The 22,246-nt window shown below is 37.4% G+C and overlaps 1 protein-coding gene across 2 annotated transcripts in view; it reads left to right on the forward strand.

Annotated features, from left to right (window-relative positions):
- Nucleotides 1-22,246, forward strand: part of LOC306883647 (serine/threonine-protein phosphatase 2A 55 kDa regulatory subunit B beta isoform-like) — a 58,062-nt gene that overhangs the window by 18,736 nt on the left and 17,080 nt on the right. The window contains exon 1 of one of the 2 annotated variants that reach the window (XM_079439009.1): nucleotides 9,320-9,810. The exons of the other annotated variant lie outside the window; for it this stretch is intronic. Coding sequence (XP_079295135.1) covers nucleotides 9,741-9,810 — 70 coding nt within the window. The 5' untranslated portion in view covers nucleotides 9,320-9,740. Of the gene's footprint in view, nucleotides 1-9,319; nucleotides 9,811-22,246 lie in introns of those variants that run through there. 2 annotated transcript variants of the gene reach the window in all.

Genomic DNA, 22,246 nt, shown 5'->3' on the forward strand with positions numbered 1-22,246 from the left:
GAAGGGAGGGGAAGGACTCTGGGCTAGGCAGGGCTGTGTAAAAACCCGCCGGTAACTCTAGTGGGGCTTGTTAGGGCTCTGGCAGAGCAGGCTTGTTGAGACAGACTCAAGAGATCTAAACCCCAGTTCTCTCCCAGTCTCTATTAAAATATTCATCACTGGAGTAGAGTTATTCCAGTCATGCCAGACAGAGAACCCTGGAGACTGACTGCCAACATGAAGAGCTATGCTTTTTATACCATAATTGGCTGACCGAAAATAGATCTTGTTGGTATTGAGCAGAGAAACGTCAGGTGATGGTGCAGCCATTGTAGATAATTACTACAGGCCACAATTAAATGATTACACATAATTACTATAATGGTGCAAATTTGCACATCATTCAGACATGTTCTGACCTATAAGCCTAGTTTAATCTCTTATCTCAGCTCAAGGCTATATTTTTATATTATTTTTTATTTCTTTTTTTTCCAGTGGCACAGATTTGTAATGTCACTGTGGACCAATTACATGACAATATAAGAGACAGCAATTTCTAGGTCTGCACAAGGATGCTTGTATCTCCCTGTAGCTTAAAAAAAACAGATTCAATTTCTGTGCATGGAAATAATCTACAGACTAATCCTTAATGTGATTAGCAAAATCATATTAAAATACCATTACTCTACATATACTGTAGTAAATCAGTTCTTCACCTAAAACAGGTAATTTCAGTGCTTATTCTTGTTTGGGCGATTAACCTTCATGTTAGGCGTGCTTGAAATGTATTAGAGCAGCTATGGTTTAAATTATGACATTTAGGATTTTTAATGATCCAATTATACAGACAGCTGTTGTGCTGCATAGCAATGTTTTGTTCCATAAGCAGTTTCCTAGCAACCGGTATGATAGTAAAGGATTGAACAGCTATGCTTTTCTTCCTTTCAATCGCAACAACTGGGAATGGCTGTGAAATGCTGTGTTTTCTGTATTCATATACTGGGATTTAAAGTAATGCATTCCCTTGGAAACGAGTGGAAATGTCTGCTTGGGTTACTGGGGCACAAACACACAATATTTGCACATGTCTTTTGAGCTCATAACACATACTTGTTAAGTTGGCTTGAGAAAGCCAACTTACTGAAATCCTAATAAACTTCTTATTATTATTCTTCTGAGACTAAATTTACAACTCTATCTCCTCCTAGAGCTTTAACTCTACAGACTCCAAACTCAGCCCAGATCTTCAGACTGATCTCGCCGGGTGTGCTATATCTTTTCTAACTGATCAGACTTATGGTTTTCATAAAAATGAAGATTAAAAATCATAAAAATCCCATAGACTTACATTGACGGAATGTTCAGATGAGCCAAGACTATTCAAACTCCAACTGTCAAAATTCAAATCTAAACTCCCAGAATCCTTTGAGGCTCAATCAGACTTCCGTTCTATGTACTATTTCTAACCTATCTATCTATCTATCTATCTATCTATCTATCTATCTATCTATCTATCTATCTATCTATCTATCTATCTATCTATCTATCTATCTATCTATCTATCTATCTATCTATCTATCTATCTATCTATCTATCATTAACTTTAAGCTTTTCAAACTATGTTAATCTTCAAACTATTTCAGACTGAAAAGCATCAAACTAAAAACTTTTAAAACTTAAACTTTTTAAACTTCTTTAACTTTTTTTAAACTTTTCAAACTCTTTTAAACTTTCTGGTCCGGCTTTCTCAAGTCAACTTAAAGTTTGTCTCGACAAACTTTTTTATCTAGTTTGTATTTGCTCTCTTCCTTCCTCTTTTACTTTCGTTCTTGTTCTTCCATGTATATTCCAAATTATATAAATGACATTAAATATAAATATTAAGTAGCACAAATATTTTCAACATTGTTAATAATAAGATATGTTTCTTGAGCAGCAAATCAGCATATTAGAATGATTTCTGAAGGATTATATTACACAAAAGACTGCATGCAAGAATTGCCATGTTTGAATGAATCAGTTGAGTAAATGAGTCACTGATTCATTCACTTGTTGCCACCTAATGGAAAGAGAAAACAAATCACTAAACAGTCTTTGTCTTATCTATTTAACCAAACATTTGTGTATACGTAAATATTGTTGAGTAGTTATTGACCTGCCTGTCTTCTAAATGCTCCATCCAGCATGCAAGTATTTTGGTCAGTGTATTACACGCAGTGATGGAGTGAGCTACTCAATCTTTTAATTGGAATGACTTCACATGTAAACTGGCCCGACAAAGGCACTTGCCTCTGGGCTGTGTTTAAAACGTTCAGCCCGAACTATGCATCCATCTGGTTGTCTCTCCCAACCCCCCTCTATTTCTCTCGCTCTGTCTCTTTCACTCTCTTTTCATTCACTTCCAATGAGGATCTTATTTTCTTTGTTTATAACATTTGTCACCTCTGCTTATGTTGATAAATGTTACAGATGGTTTATACTTATTATACTGTATGCTCATAAATACAGGGAGCACATATTAGATATAAAGGTCTTGTTTAGTCAGTTACTCTTATATGGATCTCAGTCAGTATTGGTTAGTCCTACAAGCACCTTTAACAGATGGATCCATTAAAGGGATAGTTCACCTAGAAATAAAAATTCAGTCACCCTAATTACTCACCCTCATGTCGTTCCAAACCCATAAGATCTTCATTCATCTTCGGAACATAAATTATTTCTGATGAAATCCGAGAGCTTTCTGACCCTGCATAGACAGCAACACAACTACCACGTTTAAGGCCCAGAAAGGTAGTAAGGACATCATTAAAATATGCCATGTGACATCAGAGGTTCAACCTTAATTTTATGAAGCTACGAGAATACATTTTTTGTGCAAAGAAAACTAAAAAATTACTTTATTCATCAATTTCTTCTCTTCCATGTCAGTCTTCGACACTCGTTCACAAGAGTATCACGACACATGCGTAGTACTGTCGTGAACGTGTATTGAAGACTTTTTGAATAAAGTTGTTATTTTTGTTTTCTTTGCGCACAAAAAGTAATCTCATAGATTCATAAAATTAAGGTTGAACCACTGATCTTACATGGACTATTTTATCAATGTCCTTACTATCTTTCTGACACTACTGCATCTTGTTTCATAATGAACGCCATAATTATTGAACTGAACTGAATAAACACTGAACTGACTTGAGCTGAATAATGGCATTATGGTGTTTTTAGAGCTGCTTTATAGCTCTTTTGTATCATTGATTTTGTTACTTTCCTGTTTAAAGGGGACCTATTTTACAAGATGTAAAATAAGTCTCTGATATCCCCAGAGTGTGTATGGGAAGTTTTAGCATGCTGCTTTAATGCAAATGAGCTGGTGCTCCCGGAGAAGAGGGCGGACTCGTCATTATAACAAACTCAAGCGATCGACTCACATTGCTTTCATATGCAACTTTTAACCACCACATTCCTATTCACGATCATTCATGAAGGCAGCACCATTGAAAACAGACAGAGACAATGGTAGCTTTAGCATCATTAGCCTTACAGAGTGCCAATAAGCTCTTTCAGAAGGGCGCACATGAAGCGTTGGTATTGATCCCTACACGTATTGTGGACTTTACCGATTTTTTACGGGACATTTCCTTAGACAATGAAACTTAACAACAGTGTCCTCTGCGGCTCAGATGGAGGGAGTCTATGGAGACTCCTATGTTCGTTAGTGCATCCCAAAACACAACACTTGAAATGCCTCTTTGGCGCTGACATTGTTTATCTCCTGCAGCTACAGCAAGTAATCAGTAATTGCGGAGGCGGACCACTGATTCTCACTCAGGGCTGTGTCACTATAGGGCAGCGTCACAGATGGGCGGGACTTTTCCCCTCGGTGATGTGAACAGAGGGACAATCTGAAACAGCTCATTCTGAGAGCCTGTTTATGATTTTTGCAGATTATAAAAAAATGAGTGGGTGGACATTTACCATTACAGGCTGGATGTTTTTCACACACTGCGGCCACACAACTGTGTTCAAACACCTTATAAAAGAGATTTTTGCATAATAGGTCCCCTTTAATATGGTGAAGTCACTTCAAAACCATCTGTATTGTATAAAGTGGTATAAAAATAAATGTTACTTGATGTCTGTTTCTTTTGTCTTTCTTTCTTTTTTCTTTTTTTTTTACCGAAAAAGCCATTTGATTTAGTGCTACTTATTGATTTTGATAGACTAATCAGAGCCCACAAATAATCTTAAATAATTTCTGCAGGATGCAGAATTGAGTATTAAGGATCAATAGCGATGTATTGATTAACCACTGTGCAATTACTATGACTGTTCTCCGTTACGAATTCAGTGATTGGTCTGTAGCCCTGCAGGCATTCAAGGGCCCGCATCCTCAGGCCAACACAATTACTGCACATCAGTGCGAGTAATTGGCCATGAAGATATCACAGCATTGTTATTATCTTCATGTTTTGTGTTGTAACCTTGATGCACACCATTTCATGGGCTAAGCTGCAAGAGAAAGCCCCAGGCCTTGAGTGCTTTAAATAGCTGTTCATACATCTCTGTGAGACCAAAGGTTTTCCACAAGCACAGAAAGTTCATTTCTGAGAGAACAATATTGATCTTATCATATCTGATACTACTGTTTTAACTGTGACATGCAATTCAGGAAGCAAAGACCAAAACTGACATTATTTATACATGCGGGGTGAAAGAGAGTCTCAGGTGGCCTTGAAGAGACATGCACAGACAGGCAATACTACAGCTTTTCTTAAAGGCATATTTACCCCAAGAAATGCTGATTTTGTTATCATTTATTCACTGTCATGTTATTTTGAAGCTAACCATCAATTTAACGTAAGAGCAGGCACTGCCATTTGTAACTTGAATGTCATGTTACATGACATTCCTATCTCACCGGTAGATCTTTCAGGGTGGCCTGGGGAGGGGAGGTATCCAAACCACATCAACTGGTCACTGGAGTTCCTCAGGGATCGATTCTTGGACCCTTCCTCTTCTCCACATACACTACATCGCTGGGTCCCATCATACATGCACATGGCTTCTCCTATCACTGCTACGCCGATGACACACAGCTCTATCTCTCTTTTCAACCAGATGACCCAACGGTAGCTGCACGGATCTCAGGCTGCCTGGCTGACATCTCGGCATGGATGAAAGAACATCACCTACAGCTCAACCTGGCAAAGACGGAACTTCTTGTCTTCCCTGCCACTCCAACTCTACAGCATGACTTCACGATTCAGTTAGGCTCATCAATGATTACCCCATCAACTTTGTTCAGAAATCTTGGTGTAATCTTTGATGACCAGCTGACCTTCAAAGAGCACATTGCAAAGACTGCTCGATCCTGCAGGTTTGCACTACACAACATCAGAAAGATCAGGCCCTTTCTGACAAAGCATGCTGCACAACTTCTTGTCCAGGCCCTTGTCGTTTCTAGACTGGATACTGCAATGTTCTTCTGGCTGGTCTGCCATCAAACACAATCAAACCTCTACAAATTATTCAGAATGCAGTGGCACGACTGATCTTCAACGAGCCCAAAAGAACGCATGTTAGACCTCTCTTCATCTCCTTGCATTGGCTACCAGTGGCAGCTCGCATCAAGTTCAAGACACTGATGCTTGCATACAGAACTACCACAGGCTCAGCACCCTCCTACTTCCACTCACTATTACAAACCTACATCCCCTCCAGAAGTCTGAGATCTGCTAGTGAGCGACGCCTTGTGGTACCATCACAGAGAGGCTCAAAATCACTCTCCAGAACATTCTCGTTCACCATTCCTGGCTGGTGGAATAATCTTCCCACCCCTATCCGGAATGCCGGATCCCTGTCAATCTTCAAGCAACAACTGAAAACTCATCTCTTTCTGCAGTACTTGACTACATCCTAAACTCAAAAAAAAATAAAATAAAAAAAAAACCTCACTCTTTCCCTCTATCTTTCTCTCCCTCCCTTACTAGCTTGTACTTATTTGAACAATGACTGAGACTTGGTGTTACGAGCACTTCCTCTGTCTGATTGCCTCTTCAAGATGAATCGCTTTTTGTATTCCCCAATTGTAAGTCGCTTTGGATAAAAGCGTCTGCCAAATGACTAAATGTAAATGTAACTTGAATGTGCAAGGCTTCTGATGTGTTCCGCATCCAGTTATTTTACCTGTACAAAAACAAAATGTTATGCTGCATGATATTGCAAACTTGTATTTCTTATTATATTACTTTAATGTATTGTCATAATTACAAACATACTGATACATAGAACAAATGGCTCTAGTTCTACCATAGCAACTAATGAATTGGAAGTCTCTCACATTAACTGAAAAAAGAAACTCACTTCCACATTGCAAAACACAGTGGGTATATTTTTTTTAAAGTAATTATTACACTTTTCCATACAATAACAGTTAGTGGCCACGTCTGTCAGGATCCAAAACGGATAAACATACAGTAAAATTATTTTATTGAAAAGTTACAAATACAAATGTGCATTATATTGCAAGTCTTTTGAAAAGTATGATAGTCACTTATATTATAGGTTAATATAGTTAACTAAAAGTTAAATTTAAACCATTAAAAAGTCATTACTTGAAATAAAATAAAAATGAACTGAAATATGCAATAAAATAAAATATAAACACCGTTTTTAGATTGTTTTTCATTTCAGTTGATGTAATAAAATTAATACAAACGGTCCCTGTTTATATATAAAACCAAAAACAACACAATTACTGCAACTAACTACATTTAAGATTCTTCAATTAAAACAGAAATTTTAAAATAAAAAGTGATTCAAAATGTAAATAAAAACTATAACAGTATCTCGATACTAAAACAATACTGATATATACTACATATATTTAGTATTTTGTCCTTTTTATAGCTTAACAGACATGGTCACTATATACCTTTGAATAGGAAACAGCTTTATGAAGAAGTGTAAAAATCTGCCACATAAAAAAACCATACAGGTTTGCAACAAAGAGGGTGGGTAAAAAAGAATTTTTAGCAGCACTGTTTCTTTAAGTCAGTGCTATACAGAGGACTTTAATTTAAGCACCACCATTGATCTTAAAGCAGACTACTGATGCTGTTGGCAATGTGCAGCTCTCACTCTAATTATACTGTAAAAGAGTCTGTCCCACTCGACTGTCTCCCTCTTTTTTTGTTAATGGATCTCCGCATCTCTGTCTTTCCTTTTCCTCCATATCTCTCTCCCCCTCGCTCCCTCTGACTGACAGATAGCTGCTCTCCCTGTTGATCTTTAAAAGATGCCAACTGGAATTTGTCATTGTCCTGGTCCACCCTCTCCCCTGACAGAAAATCATTGATTTTGTCACCCTGTTGGAATAATAAGGATTGTTGTCAGGGGAGAGAGGAGCGGCATGCAGGTTTTGGGCTTAGATGCTTCAGATATGTTCAGTGAGGTGGAAAGGTTTGAAAATCACATGAAAACAGGTGCAATGCAATATGCCTGATTACAGCTCGTCCAGACATGCTGCACACATGCATTCTATTGGAAACTAATGGGTCATTAAGTGGAAAATGGCATGTGATGATGGACTATATTTATGAAATTGTCTGAAATGACCAATAGACCAATTTTATCCGCAAATTGGCTTTTGGAATTAAATGCCTGATGCATTTAGGATCCTTGGCACATTTATCATGCCTATGTTTTGGTTTTGAATTTCAAAGCAGATTTGTTTTAGACTGGCATCAGGTAGATTACAGTGGAAAATATGCTTAAAGACAGAATGAGAGGAGCAGGGGAAAGTCCCTGCAGAGTTTTATATTAAAATCAGCATGTGAATCAAATCTATCCAAAATGAACGAGCCAGCGGCTAGACTCTAATCGAATTCATCATCGTCTGGACTGCACACTTAAGGAGTATGAGACCCTAAAGGTATCTGACTGGAATCCAGTGTGACAGATTTGCAAATCCTCTGTGCAAGTATCACTTATCCAAATCAAGAGGCTTGTTTTCACATTTCAAAACGAACTAGATTTGCATTTACTCAAGGAAATATCAGTGACTGAAAAATAGTGTTACAAGTAACTGTTCAAAGAAAGAAAGCAAGGCAGAGAGCGAGAATAATAGTAAAATGCATGTATGTGCTGTCAATATCTATGGATTATATTTTCTTTAACATCAAAATTTTAACTTCAAATGCAGTGTATAGGCCTGTTTTAGATTCTGTAACTGCTCACCTTTACTTTTACATTCTGTTCTGTTTTTAACATCCTTTCCCCATCACTGGCTCATTTGAATTTTTCCTGCTGTGTGACACATATTTCATTAAACTACAAATATTCCATGTAGTTTCTCGATTAAATGAGGCATTAAACTTGCATGCATAATAACTGTAAAAGAATCAGCAAAACGCTGTTTAAAACAGTTTTAGATGGAGTATAGCTTGCCACACCACAGAATATATCAAACCTGTGTGCGAATCGTTATCCAAGACTCTCAGGGGGTCGATTCGATGTTTGAGGAAATTTGTTGTTTAATAAAATGTTGTAGTCATTTTAAAGAGGGACAGAAACTGCTCTGGTTCATCTCGCATTGCGCGACGTAAAGATTTATATAGACGTTTTAAACAAACTAATTTATATATTTAAGTTGTTTTAAAAAAAAATTAATTGTGCACGTAAATCTATAATAAAATGATAAATATTGATACAACTTACGTTTGTCAATGTTCTGCCCGATAGAGTTCCAACGAAAACACTTATGTGCTTCGGTACCTTGGTGGACAGCGCGTCGATTTGCAGCGCCTTGTGCTTCGGTCGTCCCGAGTTCGAGTCCAGCTCGCAGATCTTTCCCGATCCCCCCCCCCCTCCCTCCCTCCCTCCCTCCCAATTAATTTCCTGTCAACTTTGAACTGTCCTATTATAATTTTAAAATGTTGTTTGTTAAAACGTACATGTTTTTGTGTAAAATAATATATATTAATATCCCCTACCCTTATTTAGATTTTTCCTCACCCACCCCCAAAATCCGCGCTCTGCAATCAATCAACGAATATTTCTAGGCTCGAGCTGAATTACGTGAATAAAACACACAAAGGGAACTTAACTCATGGTACATTTCCATTTCAGTGGCTGTAAAAATGCAACCATATTTGACATGACATTTGCGTAAAATAGCAGTTATGTTTACATCATTTGTTCGCTGTCATTGGTATTGGCACGTGCTGTGATTTCAGCACTGGACAGCGTCTGTGTGAATGGGAGGAGCTCAGGCAGAACTTCTAGAACCCTATGAAACTACGAAACAGATTATATGTGTCCTCAGCAGCAAACCAAGATTGAAAGAGAGAGAGAGAGAGACGTGGACGGATCTAGCGCTTGACGCATAACCCCGCCTCCTCGGCTCAGAAGGTGGAAATCCTGCCCTAGTTTACCACATTCAGCGCACTTCGTTTAACAGGGTACTAGGGTTCCTTACACCTCTACGCATTCGCTCTCCATTCAGCCTTTCAAGACAGGAGATCTTCTAAAGGGATTCGCTAGTGCACCTGTTTAAGAAGTGCTTCTCAAGTATGAATTGCTGAGGGATTTTTCTTGCCAGTCGAGCTCCAGCTGTATCACCCCGGGCGCCAGATCATCCGTCACGTTCATGAGAGAGGCGACAGACACCGCGATGGATCCGCAAACCGCCTGCTGATGTTCAGGGTCCACGATGGATTCCTGCGTGTCTACTTCAACAATCCCATATAACGGAATCATAAATGGAGGAGGAGAGTGACAGCCGCAAAATTAACAACAGCTTCCTTCGGGACCACAACTATGCAACCGAAGGTATTTGGAAAATCGAATTGAATTCGATTCTCACTTATATTAATGACGGTGGGGGGCTGCTCTTCAGGACCCCTCCTGTTTGTGAATGTGCATTGGGCGTTAGTGCTTGTTGGTGCATTGAGGATTCTCAGACTTGGTGATCTGAAGTATCACATTCATGCAGTGTGCATTGGGTCATTGGCATTATGTGAGGTGCATTGTACTTTGGATCACATGATTTTGCAAGACGCCTTGATAAAAGATGATTGTCTGTTTTATAGGCTTAGGACTATATATAGATCTTGCATTACCCTGAGCTCAGATTTTAGGTGTTACTATGGAGCAGTGGCCATTGAGGTATGACGTGTCCAATGAGTCAGGTATTACTGGCATAACAGAACCACAGACATTTTTTGAATGATTATTAAAAGGAAATTCAAAACACTACAGTTCAACAATGCCAGCATTAATATAATAATTAAAAAACATTTAATATAAGATATATTATATAAAATAATCCTAAATCATAAATAATATGCCTAAAAATTCCATACACTAGAAAATATGATCAATAAGTCATGTTAACATTGTTTTTCCATTAATTTAACTCAAAATAATGAATAACCAATAAAAAAAAAAAACCAATTTCAATCAATTTAATTTATTCAGTTATACAAGATTCAACCCAGTTTTAAAAATCAATTTCATATAATTTGTTGAAATTACTTTAATTTGATTATATTCAAGACAGTCACTGTACTGAAGGTTTTAAGCTGAAGTAGGTGATTTGTTTTTAACAGTGTATAACTAGGTTTACATTTGATGTTGCTTTTAAGCAAGTAAATATAATACTGCATTCATAATTCTAATCTTGGCGCTGTTTAGATTCTGTCAGTTCACATTTTTGAAGAAGGTACTAATCAATTATTGTTAGGTTCCCAACTAATAATGCAAACCTGTAATATATTAGCAATGATTCAGCGAGGTTATGGTTTGAAAAGTGAGGGTGTGTCTGAGAAGAGCTTTATTATATATAATATAATATGCAGTAACACTGTAAAATCAATGAAAGCAGCAACAGAGGGAGTTCAGCTAACCAACACTTAAAGAAGGCAGCTTTCACAATCACAGCACACTGAGTTTGTACATGCAATGCCTCCATTTTCCAAGCACATGTTTAAAATGCTGGTGCAGTTACCCATGATAAAGCCTGGTGCATTTTATGAAAATACACTCCAGCGCAGGTTTCAGGTGAACAATCTCCTGTCATGTTTGGAGAGTAGATCAGTGGAAAAGCACGTTCTGGGTGTGGCAGCGGTGGGCATCTTTCTGGGCGGTGATTAATGGCTGTGGGAGGATTTGCAAAACAGATCTAATGAGAAGAATCAATCTGTAGCCGTTGGACTCAAATGCCCCTGGTCTCCTTGGTTTATGACCTGTCTCGTGCCCACCCCGTCTTCTCTGTAAATCACACAGTAGCAGTGAAGCATTTGCTCTCTCTCTCACACACACACACACACACACACATACACACCATAAGCTGTAGAGCATCTTTCACTGGCAAATTTGGCCCTCGATGTCTCTCTGCTAAGCATATTTATGATGCACATATAGTGTGGCTGACTGCATTCCACTTGCATTCAGATTGGTACCTCCAATCATAAGCAGTTTAGGTTAATCAGAAGCAATTTGGCATTTGTCTCACGCAATATGTATGAATTAGGTTTTAAAATGCTGTCTCAAAGCATGCATTGCAGACATTACCAGGCATTGAGGATATGCTCTCTTTGCAGTATAGTGACGTGGCTTCAGTGTTTTCAGTCCTGTTTTCAGATGTGTTGCTGCTGTTTGAGGAAAGAGCTATTTGATGAATTTGATATCTGTTCCAATTATGCAAACTCACAGTTGTTGCTTTAGACCTGCATGACTATTGGTACGAGCCAGGATATAACCAAATATTCAAGAGTGGGAGGGGCTAAAGGTTCTTGCCATTGAAAAACTCATATAGATCAAGCATTATTCTGAGTAAACGAAAGGACTCTTCCTCCATCATATTCTGTCATATTCCTCCATATTGGTCATATTCCAATTATGTGAGTGTTATTTAAACACCTATTAATTTATATAAAATTCGGGGAGATTTAGATTCTGACACAAATGTCAAGCATATTTTTGGACTCTTAGTCATTGCATTCTTTTTGCAAATTGTTCTTGTGCTTTTCTATTAAGAACATAAATGAGAAGTTAGCTGATCAAGTTACTGACCACAATTTAAAAAATGCATGAGCGAACATCTCCAGTATTTTCAGAATAGAACGTGCATATGCTTATGACATATATAGATAAGCAGAATTTTAAATGTAAAATAAGTCCATGTAATGGCTGTTGAGATTTTTACACTTCTGGGTTAAAGTATTCCTCCTTTTATCACTGCACAGCCCTTAATATCATCTTTATATCTGTCCGTCTTTAAAACAGCATTCGTTCAAAATATATTTAGCCACACAGATAACCTATGGTTTTAAATTGCCAAAATGATGCACAAATTTAAGTGTTACAGTCTAGGTTGCTCTAGTCTAGACTGAATGAATGTGTGTCGTTCACCCCGCCCCCTCTCCGCATACCCATACTGCCTTGCTCACGTGATGCAGTAGATGATGGTGGTATTTCCCCACTGCAGACATCCTCAGAGGCGTAATTGAGGTCCAGGGTTACTTTCGCTCTGTGTTTCTCTCCCGCAGGCTGTGGAGGCTGATAGACAGAGTTTAATAACTCAGCACTATAACCCTTGTGTGTTTGGTCTATAGACACACATAGAAAATAGGCATTGGAGTTTAGAGTAGTTGGAATTCTCCATTGGGAGCAATTACACCAGAGACTAATGTGTGTTGATTCACGTTCCAGGCATGGTTTGATTTTGATTATCGAGTGCACTCTTTTCTGAAACAGCCAATGCTATCTGCCCTATAACCCGTGACCTACCAAAGGACCTCTTATTTTTCCCAGTTTGTCTAATTTACTAAAGTGCCTTGGCCGTCGTAATTGGATTTTGCAGGGGTAACTTTGTAGTCCCAGTAGTGGTTTGTTGGGTCCCAGACCTAATAAAGCCCTGACAGATAGGTGATAGAGGGGTGTTTCAGAAACACCCAATATTGGCATCCCTTTTCTTAAGCTAAAGAGAAATATCTAATTATGCCATGAGGGTTCATAAAGACCTTTTAGGTATGGAGTTAATATTTCAGAAATGCAATAAAAACGCTGTTGATTCATGCATAGCAGACCTGGATATTAGTTTTTTAATAGCTCCTTGTATATTGCGTCTTTTCAAATTATATCCAAATTATATCCACACTTGGGGAACATTCACGCAATTCTCCCGCATTTCATTTGCAAAGGGAATCCCGCCATTTCACGCCTTTCCCGAGCTGAAACACAAGTTATGCGGTGATAGACGTCTTCTCGTGGAATAAAACTCAGTGAAATAAATGAAATTTAGTTTCATTAGCATAACACAGATGCTTTCGGGTTGACAGCACTAATAGCTGGAGGATGGATGCGACCATGCTGAGAAAGAGATTCGGTTTTTGTTGCATGGGTGTAATTGACCAGAACGCTCCCCCTGCATGCTTACACATCAGTCCATTCCACCACCCACGCTACACAACACACTAATGAATGAGAAAACGCCCTGAAACACTGACAAGATCATCAATCGCTGCAAGCTAGTAAAGTAGCTGAGCTCTAAAACTCATAGGGAGAGAGAAAGATAAAATATTGCCTGGCAGAGAAAAAGCTTTGCGGTACTCCAATCTGCACTGCAGGGCCCGAAGCCAGCAGAACTTAGCCTGGATAGACAGTAATGGCCTCACGGTATTGCGCAGGCAGCTGGCCCGGGCTCAGGTACATTACTGCTTATGCAGGCACTAGTGCACTAAAAGGAGGAGATTGCAGCATCAAGATTTAAGGTTACCTCATTCTAGGCCAATCTTATCTTAGTCTAATATAGTCTAACCTCACCACAGTCTTACCTCATTCTTACCTCACCGCCAGAAGACCTTGCCGCATTTTAATACAAGATTACCCCAGTGTTCAGGGTACATCAAATAACATGTGCATTGTTCACAGCAGACACTTTGAAGTCGCACACTAATTGTTTTGAAAAATATTGTTTAAGGGATTGGATTTGTTGGAGAAGCATCGCTTTGAAGACTGTAGTGGTGATGCTTGACCAGGGGTACATGTACTTTAAAGAAATAGTTCACCCGAAAATGAAAATTCTGTCATTAATTACTCACCCTCATATCGTTCCAACCTCTTAAGACCTTTGTTCATCTTCGGAACACAAATTAAGATATTTGGGATGAAATCCGAGAGCTCTCTTCTCAGACCCTGCATAGACCGCTACAACTGAAATGTTCCCAGGTCCAGAAACGTAGCAAGGAAATTGGCAAAATAGTCTGTGAAAACATTGGTGAAATACTCTCCACAATGGTGCCGCCCCGCTGAAGACAAGATGAGGAGGAGAAGAATTGTTGAATAAAGTCATTAATTTTGTTTTCTTTGTGCACAAAAAAGTATTTTCGTAGCTTCGTAAAATTACGGTTGAACCCCTGATGTCACATGGACTATTTTACCAATGTCCTTGCTACGTTTCTGGACCTGGGAACATTTCAGTTGCATTGCTGTCTATGCAGGGTCTGAGAGCTCTAAGATTTTATCCAAAAATATCTTAATCTGTGTTTCGAAGATGAACAAAGGTCTTACAGGTTTGGAACGACATGAGGGTGAGTAATTAATGACAGAATTTTCATTTTTAGGTGAACTATCCCTTTAAGGGGTACTTGGATGAACATAAGGAAGGTTCTTTACTGGTTCCATGAAGAACCTTTAAAACATCCATGGAACCTTTCCATTGAACAAAAGGCTCTTTATAGTGGAAAAAGGTTCTTTAGATTATTAAAACTGTTCTTTATGCTAAGAAAAAAATATTCTTTTAAGAATTGATAACTGAAAGGCTCTTTATTAAACCTAAAAATGGATCCTCTATGGCATCACTGTAAAAACACTTTTGGAATATTTATTTTACAAAATTAAAATAATGACTTAATAAAGATTCAGGGCTCTCAATAAATTAAATTAATCTCAATCTCTCACGCTTCTCTCTTCACAACAAACAATGTCAGAAACAATTGCCCTCAGACCCGTCAAAGCAGGACAAACAAGCTCAATTGTCTGATTAAAGAGAGAGGATACTACTTAGTGAGACTCTTTCTCCAACAGCCCTGTTTTATTTTAGAAAGAGAGTCATTGTAATTTTGGCATTTTAATAATATTTGTAAATTAAATCCAGTATAACACATTAGAGGATAGCGCTAGCAACACCAAGGTCATGGGTTCGATTCCCAGGTAATGCACAAACCGATGAAATCCCTTTGGATAAAAGTGTTACGTGCATCAATGTAAATGTATAATACCAGTAAAGGATCACAGTTGCTGTTGAAGGAGATTTTTGAACCTTATGAGGCAGATAAGACAAAACAATGTTGAGAAACACTGTGCACTATTTATGTATTTGGTTTTACCACGCTGACAGTTTAACGGTTAGAAACACACTGTCAGCACACCAAAACCATTTCTGAAAACAGTTTCTTCAGTCTGTAACCTCTTCTGCTTTAAAGTACCACAGCTGAAAACCTAAAAAAAAAAACACACTACCATATAGTTAATGAAATTGTTGTGTGTTGAAATTGGTGGTGTGAACAGTATATATTTGCCATGCCTCAGCGAGGGAATGAAATGGTCAAAAAAAAAAAAAAAACTATAAACTTCTGCCTTGAGGGCATCTAATCCCATTTCCTTTTCTATGTGTTTTCAAATCTTTGTTTCTACATTGTACCACGTGTTATTTTTTCCACAAACGGCTCATAGACCTCTCTGCTGTTGCCTTGTAATGTACTTGTTTAAAATAGCTGTGCAGTTCATCAGTAGGGAGGACGCAGCATAGAGCAGCCCAGCGGGGGTGACCCTGCCACTCTAACCCCTACAACACAATTTACACCCCCATGCTCTCACATCAGGGATAATGACATGCACCACCCCACATGGGCCTGCTGCTATTATTCAAGAGACCGAGAGAGTGACAGACAGGCAGACAGACAGACAGACAGACAGACTGCATCAGTAGTGGTTGCCAACACAAACGGCCCCAGGCTACACTTTAAGACTTTAATCATAAAGAGAAATATGTCTCCAGCCCAAAGGGTCCCATTTATAATTCAGAGAGAAACAGTGAGGCACTAATGTTGTTCCCCGGCATCAGGCTGAGTGCATGATGAGGACAAACAGTGAGGGGCCGGTCGCATTAAACATTAAACTGCTGTCAAACTCGGATTGAGGTTTTTATTGAGGGATGTAGTCAATGAAACATGAGGAGAAATTTAAACTAATCAACTAAAGAATGACTTAGGCTTTATCTGAAGAAAGGTATCAATCAGGATCTTAACAGTAGGATCAACATTCACAGTCAAGCAAACACAATGGCTCTGTTTTAAACCTAGTTGGCTAACTTATTGTCTACTGCCTACTTAGGCAGCTGCCTTCTAACTGAAATGGAACTTCTTAAATGACTGATTTGGAACACCCTACATAGGCAGCAATTATAACACATACAAACGTGAGACTCGACTCATGTTGTATTACATTAGCAGGTTGCTAAGCTAACAGCACAATATTTGAATGTGCCTAAAATATACAGCACACACAAATATTGGGTAAAATAATCATCTTTTCCTAGAATTTATTTAGATTTAACTTCTTATCAGTACTTTTCAGTATAAAGCATATAAGCATTAATATAGTCAACATTTCTCCTGCTTTCTCCACCATTTTGACTAACTATGCTAAGTTCATTGCAAAACATTGCAAGTGATATAATGCAATTTACAGCTTGGCCAAAAAAAAAAAAAAAAAATGCAGCTTGGCCAAAATGATTAAATATCCTAAAAGCAAAATATGTTTGCTTCCTACCTTTTAGAATAGGCTTGCATCTAGGTACACTACCATTTTATATTGATCAAAAATATCAAATAATGTTACAAAAAGATTTCTATTTCAAACAAATGCAGTTTGAATTTTCTATTCATCAAAAATCCTGTAAAAACACAAAAATACTAAGCAGTAAATGCTAAATACAACTGTTTCTCTACATTAATAATAAGAAGAAATGTTTTTGAGCAGCATATCAGCATATTAGAATGATTTCTGAAGGATCATGTGGCACTGAAGACTGGAGTTATGATGCTGAAAATTCAGATTTGCCATCACAGGAATAAATTACATTTTAAAATGTATTAACATAGAAAATAGTTGTTTTAAATTTAAAAAATATTTCATAATACGAGTCTTTTTATTGTATTTTTGATCAAATAAATGCAGCCTTGGTGAGACTTCTACCTTTATATTTTACTATCCAAATGTACTTCTTTTTAGTATCCAGGCAATAGGATGCACTAAATGTAAATGAGGTACTCTAAACACACACACAGCCTGTCTCTTCTCTTATGTTCTCTGTGGTGTCCTACAGCGTCAGTTCTCCACATCTGTAGTTAAATTATGTATTTGTTAATGATGTGTGAAATTCAAACCAGTTTCCCCCGCTCGAAGTTCAGCCCCCTACATGCGGCCTTTCTCTCAGCTCTTTCTCTCAGACACATGCACAACACATATTCACCCTCCCCTCCCGTTCCCTGGAGGCCTGCACCACCTCTCTCTCCCATTTCCACAGGGCATTTTTCCAAGAAATAAGGTTAATTAGCTTTTTTTTGGTCTCAGTCTGTCTCTCTATGCTGTGGTTGGATGCAGGCAGCGCCATGACAGTGTGAATCAGAGAGTCACTGACATTGTTGTCGATCAGCAGGTGGTCAAGCTTATTATAACCAGCTCAAATCACACCCATGTCTGGTGAAATTGGTCCAGACCTGCATCATTCAGCAGCAGGCCAAAGGCAAGTCTTTATTCCACTGTCTTTAAAACCATCAGGCTTTGACTTAAAGCAAGTCGATGGAGTCATCCATCGATACAATCCAGAGATGTTAACAAAACAGCAGGCACTGTCTACCTCATGTTGTTTTGTTTGCTGTTCTGGCTGTAAAGTATAGATTCATTGATCAATATGATTCGAATTTCATGCTGAAAAATCAGAAGAAAAAGAACACCAAAAGCTGCCTGTGTTTGCTCTCTGATATTAATTTAACAGTAAACGTAAGCTATTATAACTGTGCTGTATATGATTAGTTTTCACAACAGCACCCTGTTGGAATCATTCACCATGGCTTTTGGCCAGTAGTTTTAATCTACAGTCGAAATAAGGCAGCAATGCCTTGAGAGTGAATATGGGGAATTTTCTGACACAGATCCATGAAAATTTAATTATAAAGACAGATCCGGGCACACTTGACTGGTCTCGCATGCAGTCTTTAATTTGCGGGGGAAGTTCAGTGTGTATGTTGTACAGTGTAGAAGAAATTTAAAGGAACAGTGCATCCAAATATGAAAATTCGGTCATTGCTTTCTTGCTCAACCTCACTGAAGAGCAATCTTACATGGCTTTTCTCCTTACATAAAGCAAAAAAGAAAGTGAATGATAATCTTCAGATTCAAAAATTACATAAAAGCATCATAAATAAACACCACATGTAAATAAAAAACGAGTGATTATATGAATGATCATTCACAAATTGTTTTCATAAATATTACTTGTACTATATAAAACATACTTTGCTTTTATCCACAATACCATTTAAAAGTTTGGGATATGTAAAATTTTTTATTGTTTTGAAAGAAAACAGTGAGTAGAACGCGACGGCAGCGTAAGCAAACGAATTGGCACCAAAAAAGCATGGAATACAACCATGCAAAAGTGTTTTGCATTAGACGTAAATAAATTAAAACAGCAGCCAGTAACACAGCTGCTCTTTGTGAGTCCATCATTTGTGCTGTGCAGTGGGGTATGTGAATAATGGCAGTAAAAAAAATTACCACAATTCTTAGCGAATAATAAGAGTAATGGAAATGGCATGTAAACGGGAGTAAGAGATTTGCTCTTGACATGTAAACATCATAATGCGATTAAGTCCTTACTCTGATTATTGGAAATAATTGCATTATTCTTGTGCATGTAAATGTAGTCATTGCGAAATATTATAATTCACATGAACTGGTTTTGAATATATTTTAAAATTAATAACTCCTTTTTCAGCCGTTACTACAGTCTAAAGTATCACATGATCCTTCAAAAATCCTTGGATTGTTGTCCAATACAGGAGAAATAATAATATGCTGCTCAAGAAACATTTCCTATTGTTTAATCTTGTGAACAGTTGCTTAGTATTTTTCTAGAAATTGTGATAGAATGCTTAAACAGCATTTATTTGGAAAAAAGTTTGATACATTTTTTTACTTATCAATTTAAGGAAACCTTCCTGAAAAAAGTATATTAACTGAAGAAATATGTATGTGTGTGTGCGTATATATATATATATATATATATATATATATATATATATATATATATATATATATATATACACACACATAAATTACAATTTGTGTAAGAAACCATATATTTGGCCTTTCCATCGTTGACATCAAACCTAGTGTAACCTGGTGTCTACACATGATTTTGTTTTTGAATATATGTAGTTTATTAATATGTTTTTCAGTCTCTGTTTCTCTAAAATTTGTTGTGTGTGTGAAATACATTATGGTGGTTTTTGAGTCTGATGTCAACCGTCCCCATTTTTATTTAATAAAAAAAGAACAGCATGACAATCTCATATAAAGAAAGTCATATACATGGGTGATTAAATGGGATTTTCATTTTTTGGGTGATCTAACCCTTTTATCTGTCCCATACAATGTTGTTGCACACTATTTGCTCACCAAAGCAATCTAGCATTCCGAATAGATGTAAAACATTTCTGAGAACAGATACGTTAAGGCAGCTGTAATCTTCTTTTACGGGTTGATCCTTTAAGGTGCTGAACTCAGCAAAAGGGCTCTAATCTCACAGACAGTGTAACTGTGCATTACAACACAGTGCTCTATCAGGTCCTGTGATAACTGCAGATTCCATGCAGACATGCTTCCACACAGGATTTATACACAATAATTTCATTTCGGCTTAACTTCAAAACAAGCATTGATTTTGTGTTTTGGAAATGATTGGATGTTCTTTAGCCCGAGACTGGCTCAGCAGACTCTGACTGACCTACTTTTTGCCAAAAAGCCTCTCTCTTATGTTTCAGACAGCTGCGCTACGCTGAAACCTCAATGAGATCTTGAATGTTTGTGAGGGCTACATTTTAAAACGCATTCCACTTGTTTTTCCTCCCAATCTTTGCTGACCTGCTGTCCCCTTTCACTGCATAGTGCTATTTAACGTCTTGATACGGTGTATCATCTTGATCCCATTCGCATTTTGCCTTTCTGAAGGCAAAGAAAATCAATGTGTAAATCAATATAAGCTAAGTGTGGCTATATTAGACTTTGTTCTGGTGATGTTGTTAGTATGCTCTGACAGTGGGATTTTACACACCATCTGTGTTCAGAATGGAATAGTAGCATACTGCAGAGATCTTACTTTTTTGTTGAAAATTGCATGTGAAACAAGTATGTACTGAATTATGCTAAACATTTCAATATGCTACACTGTTAAAAAAAATATATATATATAATAATTATATATATATATATATATATATATATGGAAGTTTACAAGATTTCACATTTAATTCAATTCTTTTTTGCTACTCTTTGTCAAATGTAACAATTTTTGAGTGAAAAATCTTTCCAAACCAATTTTCAACGCACATTATTGTCACATTTTTAATTCAGCAAGTGACCTGCATTTGCCATCTTTGATTATTTTTTCTTCTATAATCCAAATTTGTGTAAAAAATATATATTTAAATTTGTTGCAGTTAAATTAGTCAAAACAACATTAAAAACATTGTGGTTGACATAATTTTTTTTTACATACTGTGTACATTACACATACTGCTGAATTGGTAAGGGTAGTATGCTAATATGCCATTCCGAACATTATATTTTTGGTATTTCACATGATGCCTTTGTTATGGGGAAACCATGCTCATACATGCTCAAGAGCTGCCGGGGCTGCTGGGATTAGACAGGTTGGCACGGTAACCTACTTTATGGTGTGTGTGAGTAATGAGAGCGGCGGCAAATTACAGCACGAGAGAGATCGGTTCTTTCCCAGAAGCACTCTGGGTATAAGAGACCCTGACCTTTGACCCTGCTGTTACAGACATGGGTGCCCGCAGGATTTATTGACTGCACTCTGTAATGCATTGCCCACTTTATTTGTCATAGGCAGCTAAGCATAAAGACATTCAAAATAGATGACTAACCTGTAGGACGTCAGACATGAAATCTGATTCCCTCTGAATCTCACAAAACCAACAACATGTTTGCATCATGTTTCACCCCTAATGAAAGACATAAGAAAATATATTTTGTTTAAAGCAGTGAAGTCTGCTTTAGGAGAATTCATTTGTTTTATTTTATAAAATTAATTTCTCTTTATGAATGCATCCAGACATTTTTGTGGTTGATTCCTATTAGATTTTAAGTTGAAAAAAAAAACTAATATAAATGATTTTTTAAATTAAATCATATGAACATAAATTAATTTAAATTGAATTAACAAATTAAGTATGAATAAACAAATTAAATGCTGTAAAACCATTATTCGCTTCACAGTGATGAGAATTAGTTATGGTGTTTTTACAGAATCATGTTTTTACAGAATCATGGTATTAAGAATTTGTCATGAAAAAAAAAATCTCTATGTATTCCTACATGCTGCCCTAAAATAGGCTTATTTTTTTCCTTTTTTTTTTGGAAGTGAAATGTGATGTGAACATTTTTTTGAGAGATTCACCCACACCCCTGTTCTTCTGAGTCACTGAAGTCAGTTAAATAGGGATATCGAATTGTGAACTACCCTTTTCCTGGATATTTCTTTGTCAAACAGTAACATGCAAAGGAACACTGGACTACAGGGCCTTGAAATTGCTTTTATGAAATCACTCTCTCTGTCTGAGTCAACAGATGCTTTGATTATAGGACACCCCCCACTCTTGCTCTATGTTTTCTTCCTCTATTTCCCTTTCCTTCTCTGCTGCCCCATTTATCCTTGAGTGTAAGATGAGGAATAACATGTCTGTAATTGAGCAAACTCATTAAAACATTGTCATCAGTTTTCTCCCTGTCTCAGACTGCAGTGTGCTAATGTGTTTATAATGAGAAAAGGCCTGTGTTATTGCCAAGTAGAGGGTCTACAGTCAGGTGCACCTCAACGATTTATGAAACATTGCTGCATCCAAGAGCTGCTTCTGTATCATCGCCTTATGTGACATCCAACTCTTTTCAGGAA

This window comes from Barbus barbus (genome assembly GCF_936440315.1).
Source record: "Barbus barbus genome assembly, chromosome: 17".
Lineage (NCBI taxonomy): Eukaryota > Metazoa > Chordata > Actinopteri > Cypriniformes > Cyprinidae > Barbus > Barbus barbus.